This window comes from Elephas maximus, chromosome 11 (genome assembly GCF_024166365.1).
Source record: "Elephas maximus indicus isolate mEleMax1 chromosome 11, mEleMax1 primary haplotype, whole genome shotgun sequence".
NCBI lineage: Eukaryota > Metazoa > Chordata > Mammalia > Proboscidea > Elephantidae > Elephas > Elephas maximus.
Window position 1 is genome coordinate 95,150,709 of NC_064829.1, and position 18,452 is coordinate 95,169,160.

The 18,452-nt window shown below is 41.0% G+C and overlaps 1 protein-coding gene across 7 annotated transcripts in view; it reads right to left on the bottom strand.

Moving 5' to 3' along the window:
* Positions 1–18,452, bottom strand: part of LOC126086036 (zinc finger protein 350-like) — a 319,021-nt gene that overhangs the window by 135,836 nt on the left and 164,733 nt on the right. For 3 of the 7 annotated variants that reach the window (XM_049902014.1, XM_049902020.1, XM_049902018.1), the window contains exon 2: positions 15,533–15,741. The exons of 1 other annotated variant lie outside the window; for it this stretch is intronic. In XM_049902014.1, the coding sequence (XP_049757971.1) occupies positions 15,533–15,568 (36 nt within the window). In that variant the 5' untranslated portion in view covers positions 15,569–15,741. Of the gene's footprint in view, positions 1–10,287; positions 10,384–10,645; positions 10,773–15,532; positions 15,742–18,452 lie in introns of all 7 variants that reach the window. 3 more of the 7 variants (XR_007519393.1, XM_049902011.1, XM_049902013.1) reach the window with 2 other exon arrangements.

Below are 18,452 nucleotides of genomic sequence, written 5' to 3' on the forward strand. Positions count from 1 at the left end.
TAACAATAAAATTACAGAAATAGATAATTCAATAGAAAGTCAGAGGAGCAGAATCGAGCAAGCGGAAGGCAGAACTGGTGACCTTGAAGATAAAGCACCTGGCACCAATACATCTGAAGAAAAATCAGATAAAAAAAATTAAAAAAATTAAAAAAACTTAAGAATCATGTGGAACTCTATCAAGAGAAATAACGTACAAGGGATTAGAGAACCAGAACAGGGAGGGATAACAGAAAACACAGAATTGATGAAGATTTGTTGGCAGGAAACTTCCCTGATATCGTGACAACTGAGAAGATATCAATCCAAGATGCGCATCGAACTCCACATAAGGTAGATTTTAAAAAGAAAGTCACCAAGACATATTATAATCAAACTTGCCAAAACCAAAGATAAAGAAATTTTAAGAGCAGCTGGGGATAAACGAAAAGGCACATACAAAGGACAGTTAATAAGAATAGGCTCAGACTACTCAGCAGAAACCATGCAGGCAAGAAGGCAACGGGATGACTTATGTAAAGCACTGAAGGAAAAAAATTGCAGCCAAGAATCACATACCCAGCAAAACTGTCTCTGGAATATGAAGGCGAAATTAGGATATTTCCAGATGAACAGAAGTTTAGGGAGTTCATAAAAACCAAACCAAAACTACAAAAAATACTAAAGGGAGTTCCTTGGTTAGAAAATCAAAAATATCAGATATCAACCCAAGACTAGAACACTGGACAGAACAAACACATGTTAATCCAGACTGGGAAATCACAAAAATAAACCAATAAAAAAAAACACTCAAAACAGGGAAACATCAATGTCATTTTGTGAAAAAAAAAAAAAAACCAACATTAAAATAATAAAGAGAGAATAAGAAATGTAGTCATGGAGCTTTCATATGGAGAGGGAAACAAGGCAATATAAAGGAATAAATGTTAGGTTTAAACTTGGAAAAATATGGGTAAATATTAAGGTAACCACAAAGGAGACTAACTATCCCACTCATCAAAATAAGATACAAGAAAAAAAGAGACTCAGCAATAACAAAATCAACAACAACGAATAAGAGGTAAAGAAAATATATAAACTACTCAGTACAAAAAAATTAAGTGGGAAAAAGAAACTGTCAACAACACACAAAAAAAGACATCAAAATGATAGCACTAAACTCATACCTATCCATAATTATGCTGAATGTTAATGGCCTAAATGCACTGATAAAGAGACAGAGAGTGGCAGAATAAATTAAAAAAGAAGATCTGTCTATATGCTGCCTACAAGAGACACACCTTAGACTTAAGAGACACAAACTAAAACTCAAAGGATGGAAAAAAATATATCAAGCAAACAACAATCAAAAAAGAGCAGGAGTGGCAATATTAATTTTTGACAAAATAGACTTTAAAGTTAAATCCACCACAAAGGATAAGGAAGGACACTATATAATGATTAAAGGGACAATATACCAGAAAGATATAACCATATTAAATATATATGCACCCAATGATAAGGCTGCAAGATACAAAAAACAAACTCTAAAAGCATTGAAAAGTGAAACAGACAGCTTCACAATTAGGAGACTTCAACATACCACTTTCAGTGAAGGACAGGACATCCAGAAAGAAGCTCAGTAAAGACATGGAAGATCTAAATGTCACAATAAAACAAATTGACCTCATAGACATATATAGAATGCTTCACCCAACAGCAGCCATGTCTACCTTCTTTTCTGGCGCACATGGAACATTCTCTAGAAGAGACCACATATTACGCCGTAAAGCAAGCCCTGGCAGAATCCAAAACGTAGAAATATTGCAAAGCGTCTTCTCTGACCATAAGGCCATAAAAGCAGAAATTTATAACAAAAAAAGCAGGGAAAAGAAATCAAACACTTGGAAACTGAACAATACCCTGCTCAAAAAAGACTGGGTTATAGAACACATTAAGGAGGGAATAAAGAAATTCACAGAATCCAATGAGGAGGACAACACCTCCTTTCAGAACCTTTGGGACACAGCGAAAGCAGTGCTCAGAGGTCAATTTATATCAACAAATGCACACACACAAAAAGAAGAAAGGGCCAAAATCAAAGAATTATCCCTACAACTTGAACAAATAGAAACAGAGCCACAAAAGAAAACTTCAGGGACCAGAAGAAGGCAAATAATAAAAATTAGAGAAGAACGAAATGAAATAGAAAACAGGAAAACAATTGAAAGAGTTAACAAGACCAAAAGCTGGTTCTTTAAAAAAATTAACAAAATTGAGCACTGGCCAAACTGACAAAAGAAAACAGGAGAGGATGCAAATAACCCGAATAAGAAATAAGATGGTGATATTACAACAGACCCAACTGAAGTTAAAAGAGTCATATCAGATTACTATGAAAAACTTACTCTAGGAAACTTGAAAACCTAAAAGAAAAGCATGAATTCCTAGTAACATACTACCTACCTAAACTAACGCAAACAGAGGTAGAGCAACTAAACAGACCCATAACAAAAGAAGAGATTGAAAAGGTAATCAAAACAACTCCCCCCAAAAAAGCCCTGGCCTGGGTGGCTTCACTGCAGAGTTCTACCAAACTTTCAGAGAACAGTTAATACCACTACTACTAAAGGTATTTCAGAGCATATAAAAGGACAGAATACTCCCAAACTCATTCTATGAATCCAGCATATCCCTGATACCAAAACCAGGTAAAGACACCACAAAAAAAGAAAACCACAAACCTATATCCCTTATGAACTTAGATGCAAAAATCCTCAACAAAATTCTAGCCAAGGGAATTCAACAACATATCAAAAAAATAATTCACCATGACCAAGTGGGATTCATACCAGGTATGCAGGGATGGTTCAACATCAGAAAAACAATGTAATCCATCATGGAAATAAAACAAAAGACAAGAACCACATGATTTTATCAGTTGATGCAGAAAAGACATTTGACAAAGTTCAACACCCACTCATGATGAAAACTCTCAGTAAAATAGGAATAGAAGGAAAATTCCACAACATAATAAAGGGCACTTATACAAAGCCAACAGCCAACATCATCCTAAATGGAAAGCCCAAAAACCCAGTGCCATCGAGTTGATTCCGACTCATAGCAACCCTATAGGACAGAGTAGAACAGTCTGAAAGCATTCCCCTTGAGATCGGGAACCAGACAAAGATGCCCTTTACCATCACTCTTATTTAACATTGTGCTGGAGGTCCTAGCCAGAGCAATTAGGCTAGATAAAGACATGAAGGGCAACCAGATTGGTAAGGAAGAAGTAAAAATATCTCTATTTGCAGATGACATGATCTTATACACAAAACGCCCTAAAGAATCCTCAAGAAAACTACTGAAACTAATAGAAGAGTTCAGCAGAGTTTACGGATACAAGATAAACATACAAAAATCAGTTGAGTTCTTCCACACCAACAAAAAGAACATTGAAGAGGAAATCACCAAATCGATACCATTCACAGTAGCCCCCAAGAAGATAAAATACTTAGGAATAAGTCTTATCAAAGATGTAAAAGACCTATACATAAAAAACTACAAGACACTATCGCAAGAAACCAAGAGAGACCTACATAAGTGGAAAAACATACCTTGCTCATGGATAAGAAGACTTAACATAGTAAAAATCTCTATTCTACCAAAAGCAATCTATAGATACAATGCAATTACGATCCAAATTCCAATGACATTTTTTAATGCAATAGAGAAACAAAGCAGCAAGTTCAAATGGAAGGGAAAGAGACCCCAGATAAGTAAAGCATTACTGAAAAAGAAGAACAAAGTGGAAGGCCTCACTCTACCTGATTTTAGAAACTATTAAACCACCACAGTAAAGCTTTCAGGACCTTCATTTGCTGCTGTGGCTCGACTCAAAAGGAGAAGAAACAGCTGCAAACATCCATTAATAATCGGAACCTGGAATGTACGAAGTATGAATCTAGGAAAATTGGGAATCATCAAAAATGAAATGGAACGCATAAACATCGATATCCTAGGCATTAGTGAGCTGAAATGGACTGGTGTTGGCCATCCTGAATCAGACAATCAAACAGTCTACTATGCTGGGAATGACAACTCGAAGAGGAATGGTGTTGCATTCATCATCAAAAAGAACATTTCAAGATCTAACCTGAAGTACAATGCTGTCAGTGATAGGATAATATCCATACGCCTACAAGAAAGACCAGTTAATATGACTATTATTCAAATTTATGCACCAACCGCTAGGGCCAAAGATGAAGAAACAGAAATTTTTATCAGCTGCTGCGGTCTGAAATCGATCGAACATGCCATCAAGATGCATTGATAATTACTGGCGATTGGAATGCGAAAGTTGGAAACAAAGAAGAAGGATCAGCAGTTGGAAAATACGGCCTTGGTGACAGAAACAATGCCGGAGATCGAATGGTAGAATTTTGCAAGACCAACGACTTCTTCATTGCAAATACCTTCTTTCACCAGCATAAGCGGTGACTATACACATGGACCTTGCCAGATGGAACATACAGAAATCAAATTGACTACATCTGTGGAAAAGAGACGATGGAAAAGCTCAATATCATCAGTCAGAACAAGGCCAGGGACCGACTGTGGAACAGACCATCAATTGCTCATACGCAAGTTCAAGCTGAAACTGAAGAAAATCAGAGCAAGGCCACGAGAGCCAAAATATGACCTTGAGTATATCCCACCTGAATTCAGAGACCATCTCAAGAACAGATTTGATGCATTGAACACTAGTGACCAAAGACCAGACAAGTTGTGGAATGACATCAAAGACATCATCCATGAAGAAAGCAAGAGGTCACTGAAAAGACAGGAAAGAAAGAAAAGACCAAGATGGATGTTAGAGGAGACTCTGAAACTTGCTCTTGAGCGTTGAGCAGCTAAAGCAAAAGGAAGAATTCATGAAGTAAAAGAACTGAACAGAAGATTTCGAAAAGGCCCTCTCGAGAAGACAAAGTGAAGTATTATAATGACATGTGCAACAACTGGAGATGGAAAACCAAAAGGGAAGAACATGCTCGGCGTTTCTCAAGCTGAAAGAACTAAAGAAAAAAGTCAAGCCTCAAGTTGCAATAGTGAAGGATTCCATGGGGAAAATATGAAACGACGCAGGAAGCATCAAAAGAAGATGGAAGGAATACACAGAGTCATTATACCAAAAAGAAAGTCGATATTCAACCATTTTGAGAGGTGGCATATGATCAGGAACCGATGGTACTGAAGGAAGAAGTCCAAGCTGCTCTGAAGGCATTGGCAAAAAAACAAGGCTCCAGGAATTGATGGAATATCAATTAAGATGGTTCAACAAACAGACGCAGCACTGGAGATGCTCACTCGTCTATGCCAAGAAATATGGAAGACAGCTTCCTGGCCAACTGACTGGAAGAGATCCATATTAATGCCTATTCCCAAGAAAGGTGATCCAACCGAATGTGGAAATTAAAGAACAATATCATTAATATCACACGCAAGCAAAATTTTGCTGAAGGTCATTCAAAAACAGCTGCAGCAGTATATTGACAGGGAACTGCCAGAAATTCAGGCTGGTTTCAGAAGAGGATGTGGAACCAGGGATATCATTGCTGATGTCAGATGGACCTGGCTGAAAGCAGAGAATACCAGAAGGATGTTTACCTGTGTTTTATTGGCTACGCAAAGGCATTCGACTGTGTGGATCATAACAAACTATGGATAACACTGCAAAGAATGGGAATTCCAGAACACTTAATTGTGCTCATGAGGAAGCTTTACATAGACCAAGAGGCAGTTGTTCGGAGAGAACAAGGGGGTACTGATTGGTTTAAAGTCAGGAAAGGTGTGCATCAGGGTTGTATTCTTTCACCACACCTATTTAATCTGTATGCTGAAAAAATAATACAAGAAGCTGGACTATATGAACAAGAACAGGGCATCAGGATTGGAGGAAGACTCATTAACAACCTGTGTTATGCAGATGACACAACCTTGCTTTTTGAAACTGAAGAGGACTTGAAGCACTTACTAATGAAGATCAAAGACCACAGCCTTCAGTATGGATTACACCTCAACATAAAGAAAACAAAAATCCTCACAACTGGACCGATGAGCAACATCATGATAAACAGAGAAAAGATTGAAGTTGTCAAGGATTTCACTTTACTTGGATCCACAATCCACACCCATGGAAGCAGCGGTCAAGAAATCAAAAGACGCATTGCATTCGGCAAATCTGCTGCAAAGGACCTCTTCAAAGCGTTGAAGAGCAAAGATGTCACCCTGAAGACTAAGGTGCGCTGGACCCAAGCCATGGTATTTTCAATCACATCATATGCATGTGAGAGCTGGACAATGAATAAGGAAGACCAAAGAATTGACGCCTTTGAATTGTGGTGTTGGCAAAGAATATTGACTATACCATGGACTGCCAAAAGAACCAACAAATCTGTCTTGGAAGAAGTGTGGCCAGAATGCTCCTTAGAGCCAAGGATGGCGAGACTGCGTCTTACATACTTTGGACATGTTGTCAGGAGGGATCAGCCCCTGGAGAAGGATATCATGCTTGGCAGAGTACAAGGTCAGTGGAAAAGAGGAAGACCCTCAACAAGGTGGACTGACACAATGGCTGCAACAATGAGCTCAAGCATAACAATGATTGTAAGGATGGCGCAGGGCCGGGCAGTGTTTCGTTCTGTTGTGCATAGGATCACTATGAGTCGGAACCAACTTGAGGGCACCTAACAACAACAACATACCACCGCAGTAGTCAGAACAGCCTGGTACTGGTACAACAACAGATACATAGACCAATGGAACAGAATTGAGAATCCAGATATAAATCCATCTACATATGAACAGCTGATATTTGACAAGGGTACAAAGTCAGTTAAATGGTGAAAAGACAGTCTTTTTAACAAATGGTGCTGGCATAACTGGATATCCATCTGCAAAAAAATGAAACAAGACCCATACCTCACACCATGCACAAAAACTAACTCAAAATGGATCAAAGAACTAAGCATAAAACCTAAAACGATAAAGATCATGGAACAAAAAATAGGGACTAATAGGGACAACACTAGGGGCCCTAATACATGGCATAAACAGTATACAAAACATTACTAATAATGCAGAAGAGAAACCAGATAACTGGGAGCTCCTAAAAATCAAACATCTATGCTCATCCAAAGACTTCACCAAAAGAGTAAAAAGATTACCTACACACTGGGAAAAAGTTTTTAGCTGTGACATTTCCGATTAGCATCTGATCTCTAAAATCTATACGATACTGCAAAAGCTGAACTACGAAAAGACAAATAACCCAATTAAAAAATGGGCAAGGATAAGAACAGACACTTCACTAAAGAAGACATTCAGGTAGCTAACAGATACATGAGGAAATGCTCACGATCACTGGCCATTAGAGAAATGCAAATCAAAACTACAATGAGATTCCATCTCACTCCAACAAGGCTGGCATTAATCCAAAAAACACAAAATAATAAATGCTGGAGAGGCTGTGGAAACCCTGGTGGCGCAGTGGATAAGTGCTACAGCTGCTAACCAAGAGGCTGGCAGTTCAAATCCGCCAGGCGCTCCTTGGAAACTCTATGGCACAGTTCTACTCTGTCTTATAGGGTCTCTATGGGTCGGAATCAACTCGACGGCAGTGGGTTTGGTTTGGTTTTTTGGTTTGGAGAGGTTGTGGATAGACTAGAACACTTATACACTCCTGGTGGGAATGTAAAATGTTACAGCCACTTTGGAAATTGATTTGGTGTTTCCTTAAAAAACTAGAAATAGAACTACCATATGATCCTGCATTCCTACTCCTTGCAATATATCCTAGAGAAATAAGAGCCTTTATACGAACAGATATATGCACACCCATGTTCACTGCAGCAGTGTTTACAATAGCAAAAAGATGGAAGCAATCGAGGTGCTCATCAACGGATGAATGGGTAAATAAATTACAGTAAATTCACACAGTGGAATTTTACACATCACTATTAAGAACAACGATGAGTCTGAGAAACATTTCATAACATGGAGGAACCTGGAAGGTATTACGCTCAGTGATATTAGTCAGCTGCAAAAGGACAAATATTGTATAAGACCCCTATTATAAGAACTCGAGAAATAGTTTAAACAGAGAAGGAAATATTCTTTGACAGTTATGAGGAGGGGAGAAGGAGAGAGGGAGGGAGAGAGGTTTTCACTTATTAGATAATAGATAAGAACTGTTTCAGGTGAAGAGAAAGAGAACACACAATACAGGGGAGGTCAGCACAATTGCACTAAACCAAAAGCAAAGATGTTCCCTGAATAAACTGAACGCTTTGAAGGCCTGCGTAGCAGGGGCAGGGGTTTGGGGACCATGGTTTCAAGGCACATCTAAGTCAATTAGTATAACACAACCTATTAAGAAAACATTCTGCATCCCACTTTGGAGAGTGGCGTCTGGGGTCTTAAATGCTAGCAAGCGGCCATCTAAAATGCATCAACTGGTCTCAACCCAACTGCAGCAAAGGAGAATGAAGAACGCCAAGGACACAGGGTAATTATGAGCCCAAGAGGCAGAAAGGGTCACATAAAGCAGAGACTACATTAGCCTGAGACCAGGTGCCCAGCTACAACTGATGACTGCCCTGACAGGGAACACAACAGAGAACTCCTGAGGCTGCAGAGCAGTTGGGATACAGACCTCAAATTCTCGAAAGAAGACCAGACTATATGTTCTGACTGAGACTAGACTGACCCCAGAGGTCATGGTCCCCAGACCTTCTGTTAGCCCAAGACAGGAACCATTCTCAAAACCAACTCTTCTGACAGGGATTGGACTGGACTATGGGATAGACAATGATACTGGTGAAGAATGAGCTTCTTGGATCAAGTAGACACATGAGACTATGTTGGCATCTCCCATCTGAAGAGGAGATGAGAGGGTAGAGGGGGTCAGAAGCTGGCTGAATGGACACAAAAAAAAAGAGAGTGGAGGGAAGGAGTGTGCTGTCTCATTGTGGGGGATAGGAAAAAGGAGTATACAGCAAGGTGTTTACAAATTTTTGCATGAGAGTCTGACTTGATTTGTAAACTTTCACTTAAAGCACCATAAAAAAAAAAATACTAATAGAGCTAAAAATAAAACCTATTATTTAAACACAAACAAAAAAATGTATTCTCAACCCCTCCTACTTTTTCTTACTTTACACACTGGAAAACTGAATATTCGATTTCCCAGTTTTTCTTACAGTTAGTAGTAGCTGTTTGACAGAGTTTTGGCAAATTCAATGTAAATACATATTTACTGAGGAGTATTCTGGGAACACTTCTGTTTTCCTGATGAAAGGGGAATAGATACAGCTACCACTACTTTTTGCAACTTTGCCTTACCCTCTTCTTTCTACCTGGAATATTGTGCAAAGCCTGTGGGCAGAGCAACCATCTTGCAACTATGAAACAATTAAGTATGAGTTGACTGTCTGTCCCCTAATGATGGTGCAGAAATAAGATGGGAAGAATATGAGTTCCTGATGGCATACTTGAGCTGGTCAATTAGCTCTATAATTCCGACCTTCGGATTTCTTGTTTTATAAGAAAAAATAAAGTGCTTTGTATTAAAAAAAAAAAAAAAAAAGAGTAAAATATATAGAAAAAAAGCCTATGTTGGACAATTCCAACGGAGATGTCAATTGGACAGTCTCCTCTAGGAAACATATGGAGCTTAACTCATTAGAATGAAGAAAATTTTAAAGGGTTAGGAGAACAAATAAGAAAATGGAATCCAGAATCTTTAGAGAACATCAGAATAGGAGGACAGACAGCAAAAAGCAGATACAGGCACAATGAAGGCTAGTTTACTGTGTGGTGCAACATTCAAGGTAGGGTTGGATGTTAGGAAATAAAATCATATTACCCAATGAGGGAGGAAGGTGCTGTGCTCAGAGGACAGTTATAAAATGCAAAGATCTCTTCAGAGAGAAACCTGAAAGGTGGAATGTCATAGCAATGGAGGTGGAAGGATGTGAAGAACATAAAGATTTGAGTCTCATAGAAGAAAAAAATTACGGTACCAAGAATTACCAAATATAGATTAAACAAACAGGGATCTGATCTCAGAAGAGGTAGAGTATATACTTCTCTAAGCTCCCAGGAAAAAAAAGAAGTCTCACATGGGGAGAGGGATATACGCTCAGGTATCTTTATGTACCCTCAGACACCCTTCACAGATGTGACGCCTTCTCTCACTTGAATGTGCTCTCTACACCCTTCCCCCCTTACCGCTTTTCACTTGCTCACCTGAAAAGATTCCACTATGACTTTCGTCTAATATAGTCCATGGTTCTTCTCCTTGTTCCAACCTGGAGAGCGCATCTGGTTTGCTAACTTGATACCCTGTTCGTGGGAAATCACAAAATCTTAGACTCACCAAATTGGCCTTGGGCCTGTCAAGACTGCAGAATGCTATATTTGTAAAAACAATCTTCAAACATATAATTCAATGCTTTGTCAGGAGTAGAGGGAATAGACCCACTTACCTACAGCCAGAGTAGACTAAGAATCTGCCACTTTAGAGTGCCACAGACGCTTCAAGGATTTCAGCAGCTGAGAAAGAAAAGGTCAGTGACAGGGCTAACAATAGGAGAATTGTTCTCACCAATGGACATTAGGTGGCTATAGTTCTCCAACATCACGTCCCAGTACAAGTCCTTCTGAGCGGGGTCCAGGAGCTGCCACTCCTCCCAGGAGAACTTCACAACTACGTCGCTGAACGTCAGTGATTCCTGTATTAAGAGGATCCTGTTTAATGAAGTATTTTCCATTTGATATGAATAAATTTGTGAAAGAAGTTGTTCTGCTCCTGTCCTCTATATAGGCTGCTACATCTACATACCTTTTTTTTTAATGTCTTATATAGAAAAAGCAAAATTGTAATAAATTATACTAAATTTGTGCATTCCATAGTCCACCCACTCGTGAAATTAGAATTTTCTGTAATGTGTAGCACTGAAATTGTCTTCATAAGTTAGAAACATACTCTCGATTATGGGGTGTTTCGTTCTGTTGTGCACAGGGTCGCTATGAGTCGGAACCGACTCAACGGCACCTAACAACAACAACAACATGGGGTTTATTAGGGAAGTAACAGGATACAATTTAGGTTTCAGAACACTCAAGATACAGCTCTCTGTCAGGACAGCTTCTTTTCAGTCGAGCCTGCACACACACCTCTCAATGGCCACTTGGCCTCTGTCCTACTTAGGCAACTGTTACAAAGCTATTTTAGCTCTGCCGATAAGTACCCTGAAACATCCCACTCTGCCAGGATTCCTCAGTCGAAGGTACTCAGCTCTAGCTCTGTGGGTCAGCAAACCTAGCTCCACCAAGTGCCCAAGGGGGCCCTACTCCGCCAGTAAGCCTCTTAACCAAAGGAACTCAGCTCTCTTGCTCCTTGGCCTCAAAGCCCACCATGCCATCCTCTTCCTGCTGCCGCTTCTAGCTGTCTTCAGTGTTCTAGTTCTCTCTCCATCTCCTTGTTCCAGGAGCTTCTGAACACAGGAATCCTGGGTTGAAAGGACATGCTTCAGCTCTTGGCTCCTCTTCTTTGCTGGTGCTGAGATCCTCTCCTGCCTCTGGGATGGCTCATTTTAGGCCTAGCAGGATGGCAAAACTGACCTATCCCCGTGGTGGGCCATAATTATCTCATTCGCCCAGTTCCACCCAATCATTTGGGTGGGAGTTACAATATCATAGTGCCAAAGGCCACACGAAAGTGACCCAATGTACCTCAACATGCCAAGTAACTGAGGGCTGCCTCGGGCCAACATACATTGAGGAACTGAGGCCCTATGAAACTGAATCCTGCCCTCGACCAAATAAATGAGCTTCAATTCAGATCCTTCTCCATATGACCCTCAGGTGAAACCCCAGTCCATCTCCTGTGACCACTGAGGTTGCCTGCTCTATTCCTAGAGCGGTCTATGAGGGAGCCTGGAAGAAACAGCTATGGGAAACCTGCCTTTGCACTGTGGTGAAATGAGTTCCTTTATGTTGCTTTTGCCTTGGTTCTCTGGAAAAACAACTTGAGAGATTTTCTCCCTTAAGCCTATGGAGTCACCTTTCCCCTAGCTTCCTATTCCAGAGCATTTTGAGACTTTTGTCCAGATTGACTGACATTTCCTGGGTAAGCTGTAAACAAAGTGGTTTGATAGATTTTGCCTGGCCCCAGGCTAAAGCCTGTCCTGTGACTGCTAAGTACCTTCCAGAAACTGGTCTACAAACTCTGCAAATGAAGCGTCTACGGCGTACCAAGAAGGCACCAGTTATTTTGTAGGCCTGCTGAAGGTGCCATGCCATAAAAGTGACAAGGAGTTTTACAAGGAGTTGTATATATGACCGGCCAACTCTACAGAGGTTTCAGATACAGAAAGAAGCAGGAAAAGCAGCAGAAGGAAGACAGAAGAGGCAAGGAACCTCCTAAAACATCTGTAGCATGAGTCAGAGGCTGTAAAGCTGAAGATGGCAATAAGCCCAGAAAGGGCCCATCAGCAGAGCCAGCGGCAATAGGCCCAGAAAGGGTACAGCGGCAATGCCCGTGGTGATAGGCCCAGAAGAGGCCCTGCAGGAGATTCAGAGGTGACAGACAGCAGGGCCAAGAGGAGGCTATACTGAGAGGGCCAAGAGGAGCCTGTTCTCAGGGGGCTGAGAGAAGGCCTGTACTCAGAGGGCCCAAGAGAAGCCCATGTTCATGGGATTGAGAGGAGGCTGGCAGGGCCAAGAGGAGCTGAGAAGCTGTCCTGCACTGAAGAAGGGAGGCTTTGCCTACATGCTTCATGATTCCGATCCCAAGTTGTACCCTGGTACTTCCTTAACAAACAACTGTAAGTATATAGTCTGTGAGTTCTGTGTGGCCATTGTAACAAATTATCAAACCCAGAAGAGAAGTAGAGCGTGCTGTCGGACAGACGGCTACTGTCAGAGTCGGTAAAAAGTTTGTAGAAAGAAGGTATAGTTGACCTCCACCACACAGAGTTTAGCTTTGGGCTGATCCTGGTCGTAATTCCCCCTGAAGTTAGACAGGATCTGAAGCTACTACTTTCAGTGCAATGCCTTATTTAATATGGGCTTTCTAGCCATAGCCTTTGTGACTCCCACACAATGACTGGGTGGAACTATAAAAATAAAGCGCTTGGGGTCCATCAAGTGGAGTGAACAGCCTGCAAATAATGCAAATAAGGTGTGGGAAAACCTTGTGGGGGTGGGACCATGCAAATAAGGTATATGGAACCCTAAAAAGGGGATTGGTCAGTTTTGCCATCCAAGTAGCCTTAAAATGGGCTTGTGGCAGAGGCCAAATAGGGGATCTCACTACTAACAAGAGCCAGAAGCACAGCACGTCCTTTTGAACAGGGCTCCCTGTGCTGAGAAACTCCTAGGCCCAGGAGACTGAGCTGTGAACCAGAGAAGGCACGAGACAGCAAGAAGTGATGACAAGCACAGCAGAGTCCGGTGGCAGAGAAACAGTGGCAGCAGAGCCAGGAGACTGGTGAAAGAAGGCATGGTAGGCTTACCTTCAGAGCAAGGCAGAGTCCAGGCCAAGAGCCTAGGGAGGGAGTCTGTCCTTAGGGAGGCAAGAGGAGCCTGTCCTGAGGGGGGCTGAGAGGAGCCGGCCAAGAAGAGACAGAAAAAGTTGTCCTGCACCGAAGGAAGACTTTGCCTATATGCTTCCTTATCATTATCCCAAGTTGTAGACTTTTGATCCTGATATCGAGGTATCACGCGTTGTTATTGTTGTCAGATACCATCTTGTCAGGTTCGACTCATAGAGACCCTATGTACAACAGAACAAAACACCGCCTGGTCCTGCACCATCCCCATAACCGTTGTTATGCTTAAGCTCACTGTTCAGCCACTGTGTCAATCCATCTCATTGAGGGTTTTTCTTTTTTTCACTGACTCTCTACTTTACTAAGCATGATATCCTTCTCCAGGGACTGGTCCCTCCTAATAACATATCCAAAGTACGTGAGACAAAGTCTTGCCATTCTCTCTTCTAAAGAGCATTCAGGCTGAACTTCATCTAAGATAGATTTGTTTGTTCTTCTGGGCGTCCACGGTATATTGAATATCCTTCAACACCGCCATAATTCAAAGACATCAATTCTTCTCTCGTCTTTATTCATTGTCCAGTTTTCACATGCTTATGAGGTGACAGAAAGTACTGTGGCTTGGGTCAGGCTTACCTTAGTCTTCAAAGTGACATCTTTGCTTTTTAACATTTTAAAGAGGTCTTTTGCAGCAAATTTGCACAATGCAAATACATTGTTTTATTTCCTGACTATTGCTTCCATGGGTGCTGATTGTGTATCCAAGTAGAAGGAAATCCCTGACTACTTCAGTATTTTTTCCGTTTACCATGATGTTGCTTATTGGTTCAGTTGTGAGGATTTTTGTTTTCTTTATGTTGAGATGCAATCCATACTGAAAGCTGCAGTCTGTGATCTTCATCAGTAAATGCTTCAAGTTCTCTTCATTTTCCACAAGCAAAGTTGTGTCATCTGCATATTGCAGGTTGTTAAAGAGCCTTCCTCCAATCCTGATGCCGTATTCTTCTTCATATAGTCCAACTTCTTGGATTATTGCTCAGCACACAGATTAAATAAGTATGGTGAAGGGACACAACTCTGACGCACAGCCTTCCCGACTTTAAACCACACAGTATCCTCTTGTTCTATTTGAATGACTGCCTCTTGGTCTACACATAAGTTACTCATGAGGACAATTAAAGTTCTGGAATTCCTGTTCTTATAGCTTGTTACTTCCCTAATAAACCCCATAACTATGAGTATGATCTGTGAGTTATGTGTGGCCATTGCAACCAGTTATCGAACCGAGCAGAGAAGTAGAGAGTCCTGAGGGAGGGGTGGCTGGTGTCAGAATTGGTAAAGAGGTTGGAGGGTGCAGGTATGTTTGACCTTCTCCTCACAGGAATCAGCCTTGGGTTGATGTTGATGATGACTCTCTCTCCTATCCCTGAAGTTAGAGGAGGTTGGAAGCCCCCACCATTTTGTACTACTATTGCTACTAGTCTCATTTTACATGCATCTATGAAAATGCTGCTGTTCAGAACACTATCCACCTCACCTCTAGGAAAAAACATCAAAGAAACTTTCTCAGATGAAAGGTCCATGAAATACTGAAATTAAGGAGCTGATCTTCTTTCTCCTCAAAAACTGTGCATAGCACTTAGGTTAAGATTCTTTTGGTTGGCTATAGAAATATTAAATGCAAGTTGAAAGCTAACATAACCCCAAAAAATCCCCAGTCACATACTATGTTCAGTGACAATAATTTAGTGTTAATCCCATGAACAATATAGTCCTGATCCTATATTGCCTGGTGTTGAAGAGAGAGTCTAAGTTTATTTCTCTGTTGTTCCTGCTTTTCTAAATTTATACTTTTCAGATGAACTGAACTGATATTTTACAGGCCTCTACAAATCTATTAGGAAACAAAGGAAAGCATAAAACAAACCAAAAGTCACCTGGGCCTTGACCATTTTCTTTTGTTCTTGGGACATTGCCAGCAACTGGGAAGCTCTGTCTTTGTGTTTTCTGGATCAGTTCTAATTTCTGTTTGGAAATTTCAGTCTCCTGTGAAGGGTGTACCCAGAATGATAATACCCAAATCCTGCAACCTCTTCCTCCTTCCTTCAAGTGGTTCTCTTGCTGCTGTGGAGTCAGGACCTGTAGGCTGAAGGGGAAATTCATTGTGAGTGGTACATAACCTTCAGGCCCATGTGCTGTCACTGCTCTGGCATCCTTCTTAACACAAGGCCCTCAATACTGTTGACTGTCCCTTTATTTGGTGATTCATAACATTTTACACTCATGGGCCACAAAACCAAAGATCTCAAAATTTGCAGAGATATGAGTAAAAGATTCATAGCAACCCTATAGAACACAAAAGACCTGCCCCATAGGGTTTCCAAGGAGCAGCTGGTGATTCAAACTGCCAACCTTTTGATTACCAGCTGTAGCCTTGACCATTGCACCACCTATGAGTCGGAATCAACTTGACGGCAATGGCGTTTTTTAATGGGTAAAAGATGTCTTTTCGAAAAATAACAATTAAGCAATAATGTATACATGTGAAGAAAAAAATAAACTTGATCCCTACCTCACAACACAGAAAACTATCAATTGGTGGTCAAGTGTTACTCTAAATGAGAATGACAAATCAATGAAGCTTTAAGAAAGTAAGTTTACATTAGGGTCTGGAAATATAATTTAAACATGCCATATAATGTACTACTATAAACTAAAGACTGCTGGAGAAACTGTAAAGTTGTACAACCACTTTAGGAAACACTTAGGCATCATCTATCAGGTTGAAGTTGTACATACACTTTGAAATAACAATTTAAGTCTGAGGTATATATCCCCCCCATAATGAGTACACATTTGAACCAAGACAAGTACCAATATTTTCAAAGCAGAATTATTTGTAGTAACCCAAGGCGGTACGATGCATGGCTTTCACATGGCCTTTCTTGCCATGGTCTTGTAACTCCCATTAAAGGACTGGATAGGACCATGCAAAAAAGGTGCTTGTGGCCCACCAAGGAGATTGGACAGTTTGTTAATAATGCAAATGAGGTACACGGCACCCCCGTGGGGGTGGGACCATGCAAATAAGGTATATGGAACCCTAAGGAGGATGAAATTTTGCCACCAGTTAGGCTTAAAAGAGAGCCAATGGCAGAGCAGAGGAGGGATTTCACTACCATCAAGAAAGAAGAAATGGGAGCAGAGTGCATCCTTTGGATGTGCGGTCCCTGTGCTGGGAACCTCCAAGACCCAAGAGACAGAGAGAGAGATGTAATACGAGACTGCAAAAGATGGCAAAAACCACTGGCAGAGGAGGTATGTCTGACCTCCTCCTCATAGGAATCAGCCTTGGGCTGTTGATCTTAATTGTTCTTCATCTTTGTGAAGTTAGATGAGGTCAGATGTCTCTGCCATGCCATTTGTACAAGAGCAAAGCAAATACATCTATGTGTAACAACATGAATGACTCTCAGGAATATTGAGGAAACTAATCCTGATTTTAAGAAATGGATTATATAAAATTCCATTTATACTCAGTTTAAAATACGAAAAATTACATAAATTACGATCATTAGGAATAATTATCTACAAGGTAAAACCATAAAGAAAAGCCTGCAAGTGCTTGCTATAACCACTTGTGTGCTGGAAAAGTTCTAGTTCTTTCCCATGGCAGTGGTTAGTTACACATATATTGCCTTTATACTACTGAAGCTGTACATTTTTAAAAAAGAAGATAAATTTGGAAAAATAAAACAAATGGAAGATTCCCAAAATACTAAAAGCTAAATGGAAAGCCACAAAATATCAAAGTTTGTTATCTGATAAGACCAATATGACACACATTCTTAATGAGATGGATTAAAAGAGAAAGAGAAGTGGCACACATAAAAAATACAAGGAATTAATTGGAGAAATGGCCCAGATAAAATCGACATCTTTCTAGTAATCGAGTGCTTTTACGTATATACTTGACTAGAATTGCTCCATGTACCTAAGCTTATCTGCATTCCATTCCTAACACTATCAAGGGGACCTGGACACACAATGACTTGCAAAGACACTGGGATATGGCTCACCTTGCTAGAGGACAAATGATGAACAATCAGTTTTGGGGCCATCTGGGAAAGGCCCTGTCTTCCAGACTCTGGGTGTTGGTCACGCCCTCTGGATTCTAGGTGGAAGACCTGCAGCCCTGGGCTTTCAGCTCTGCCTTCCAAGCCCTTTGTGATGGCAACACTGCTCCCCTGGGTTTTGGGCAGCCCCATTCTCCTAGTCCACCTAAGTGGCAACCCCATACTCTCAGCCCCTGCAGGCCCTGTTCTTCAGCTCCTTGGGTCTGGGAGCAGCCCTACCCCGTCAGCTTTGGGCAGTGGCCCCATCCCTCTGTCACATCTTAATGGCAGCCCCACACTCCAGAACTGAGTTGGCAAAGATCAGACTCTTTGAAACCTAGGAGGCTGTGGCCCCACCCCTTGAGATCAGGAGACTGTGCCCCCCCCCCCCCCACTTTGAATCCCAGAAGGCCCTGATTCCTGTGCTCCTTCCATCAGTTCTACTAATCTCTGAGCTGCTCCAGGGATGGTCTTTCTCTTTTCTTGGAGGACAACAGGTTTAGCTCCTTTGGCCTGTCTCCTGTCTATAGAATTACAACAGGCAGACAGCATTCTTTCATTGTGTTTTTTCTCTGTCCCCTTCAGTCTAAGTTACGGGTTTTCTGCTGTGGTAGTTGGTTTGATCCATCAGTCACAGGCTAAATCTCTTTAATAGAAAGATTGTGTAGCCACATCTTTGGTGAACATTCTAGGACATGTGTCCTTAGTTTGTACAACAAAATTTCCCAAATCTTTTTGTTTT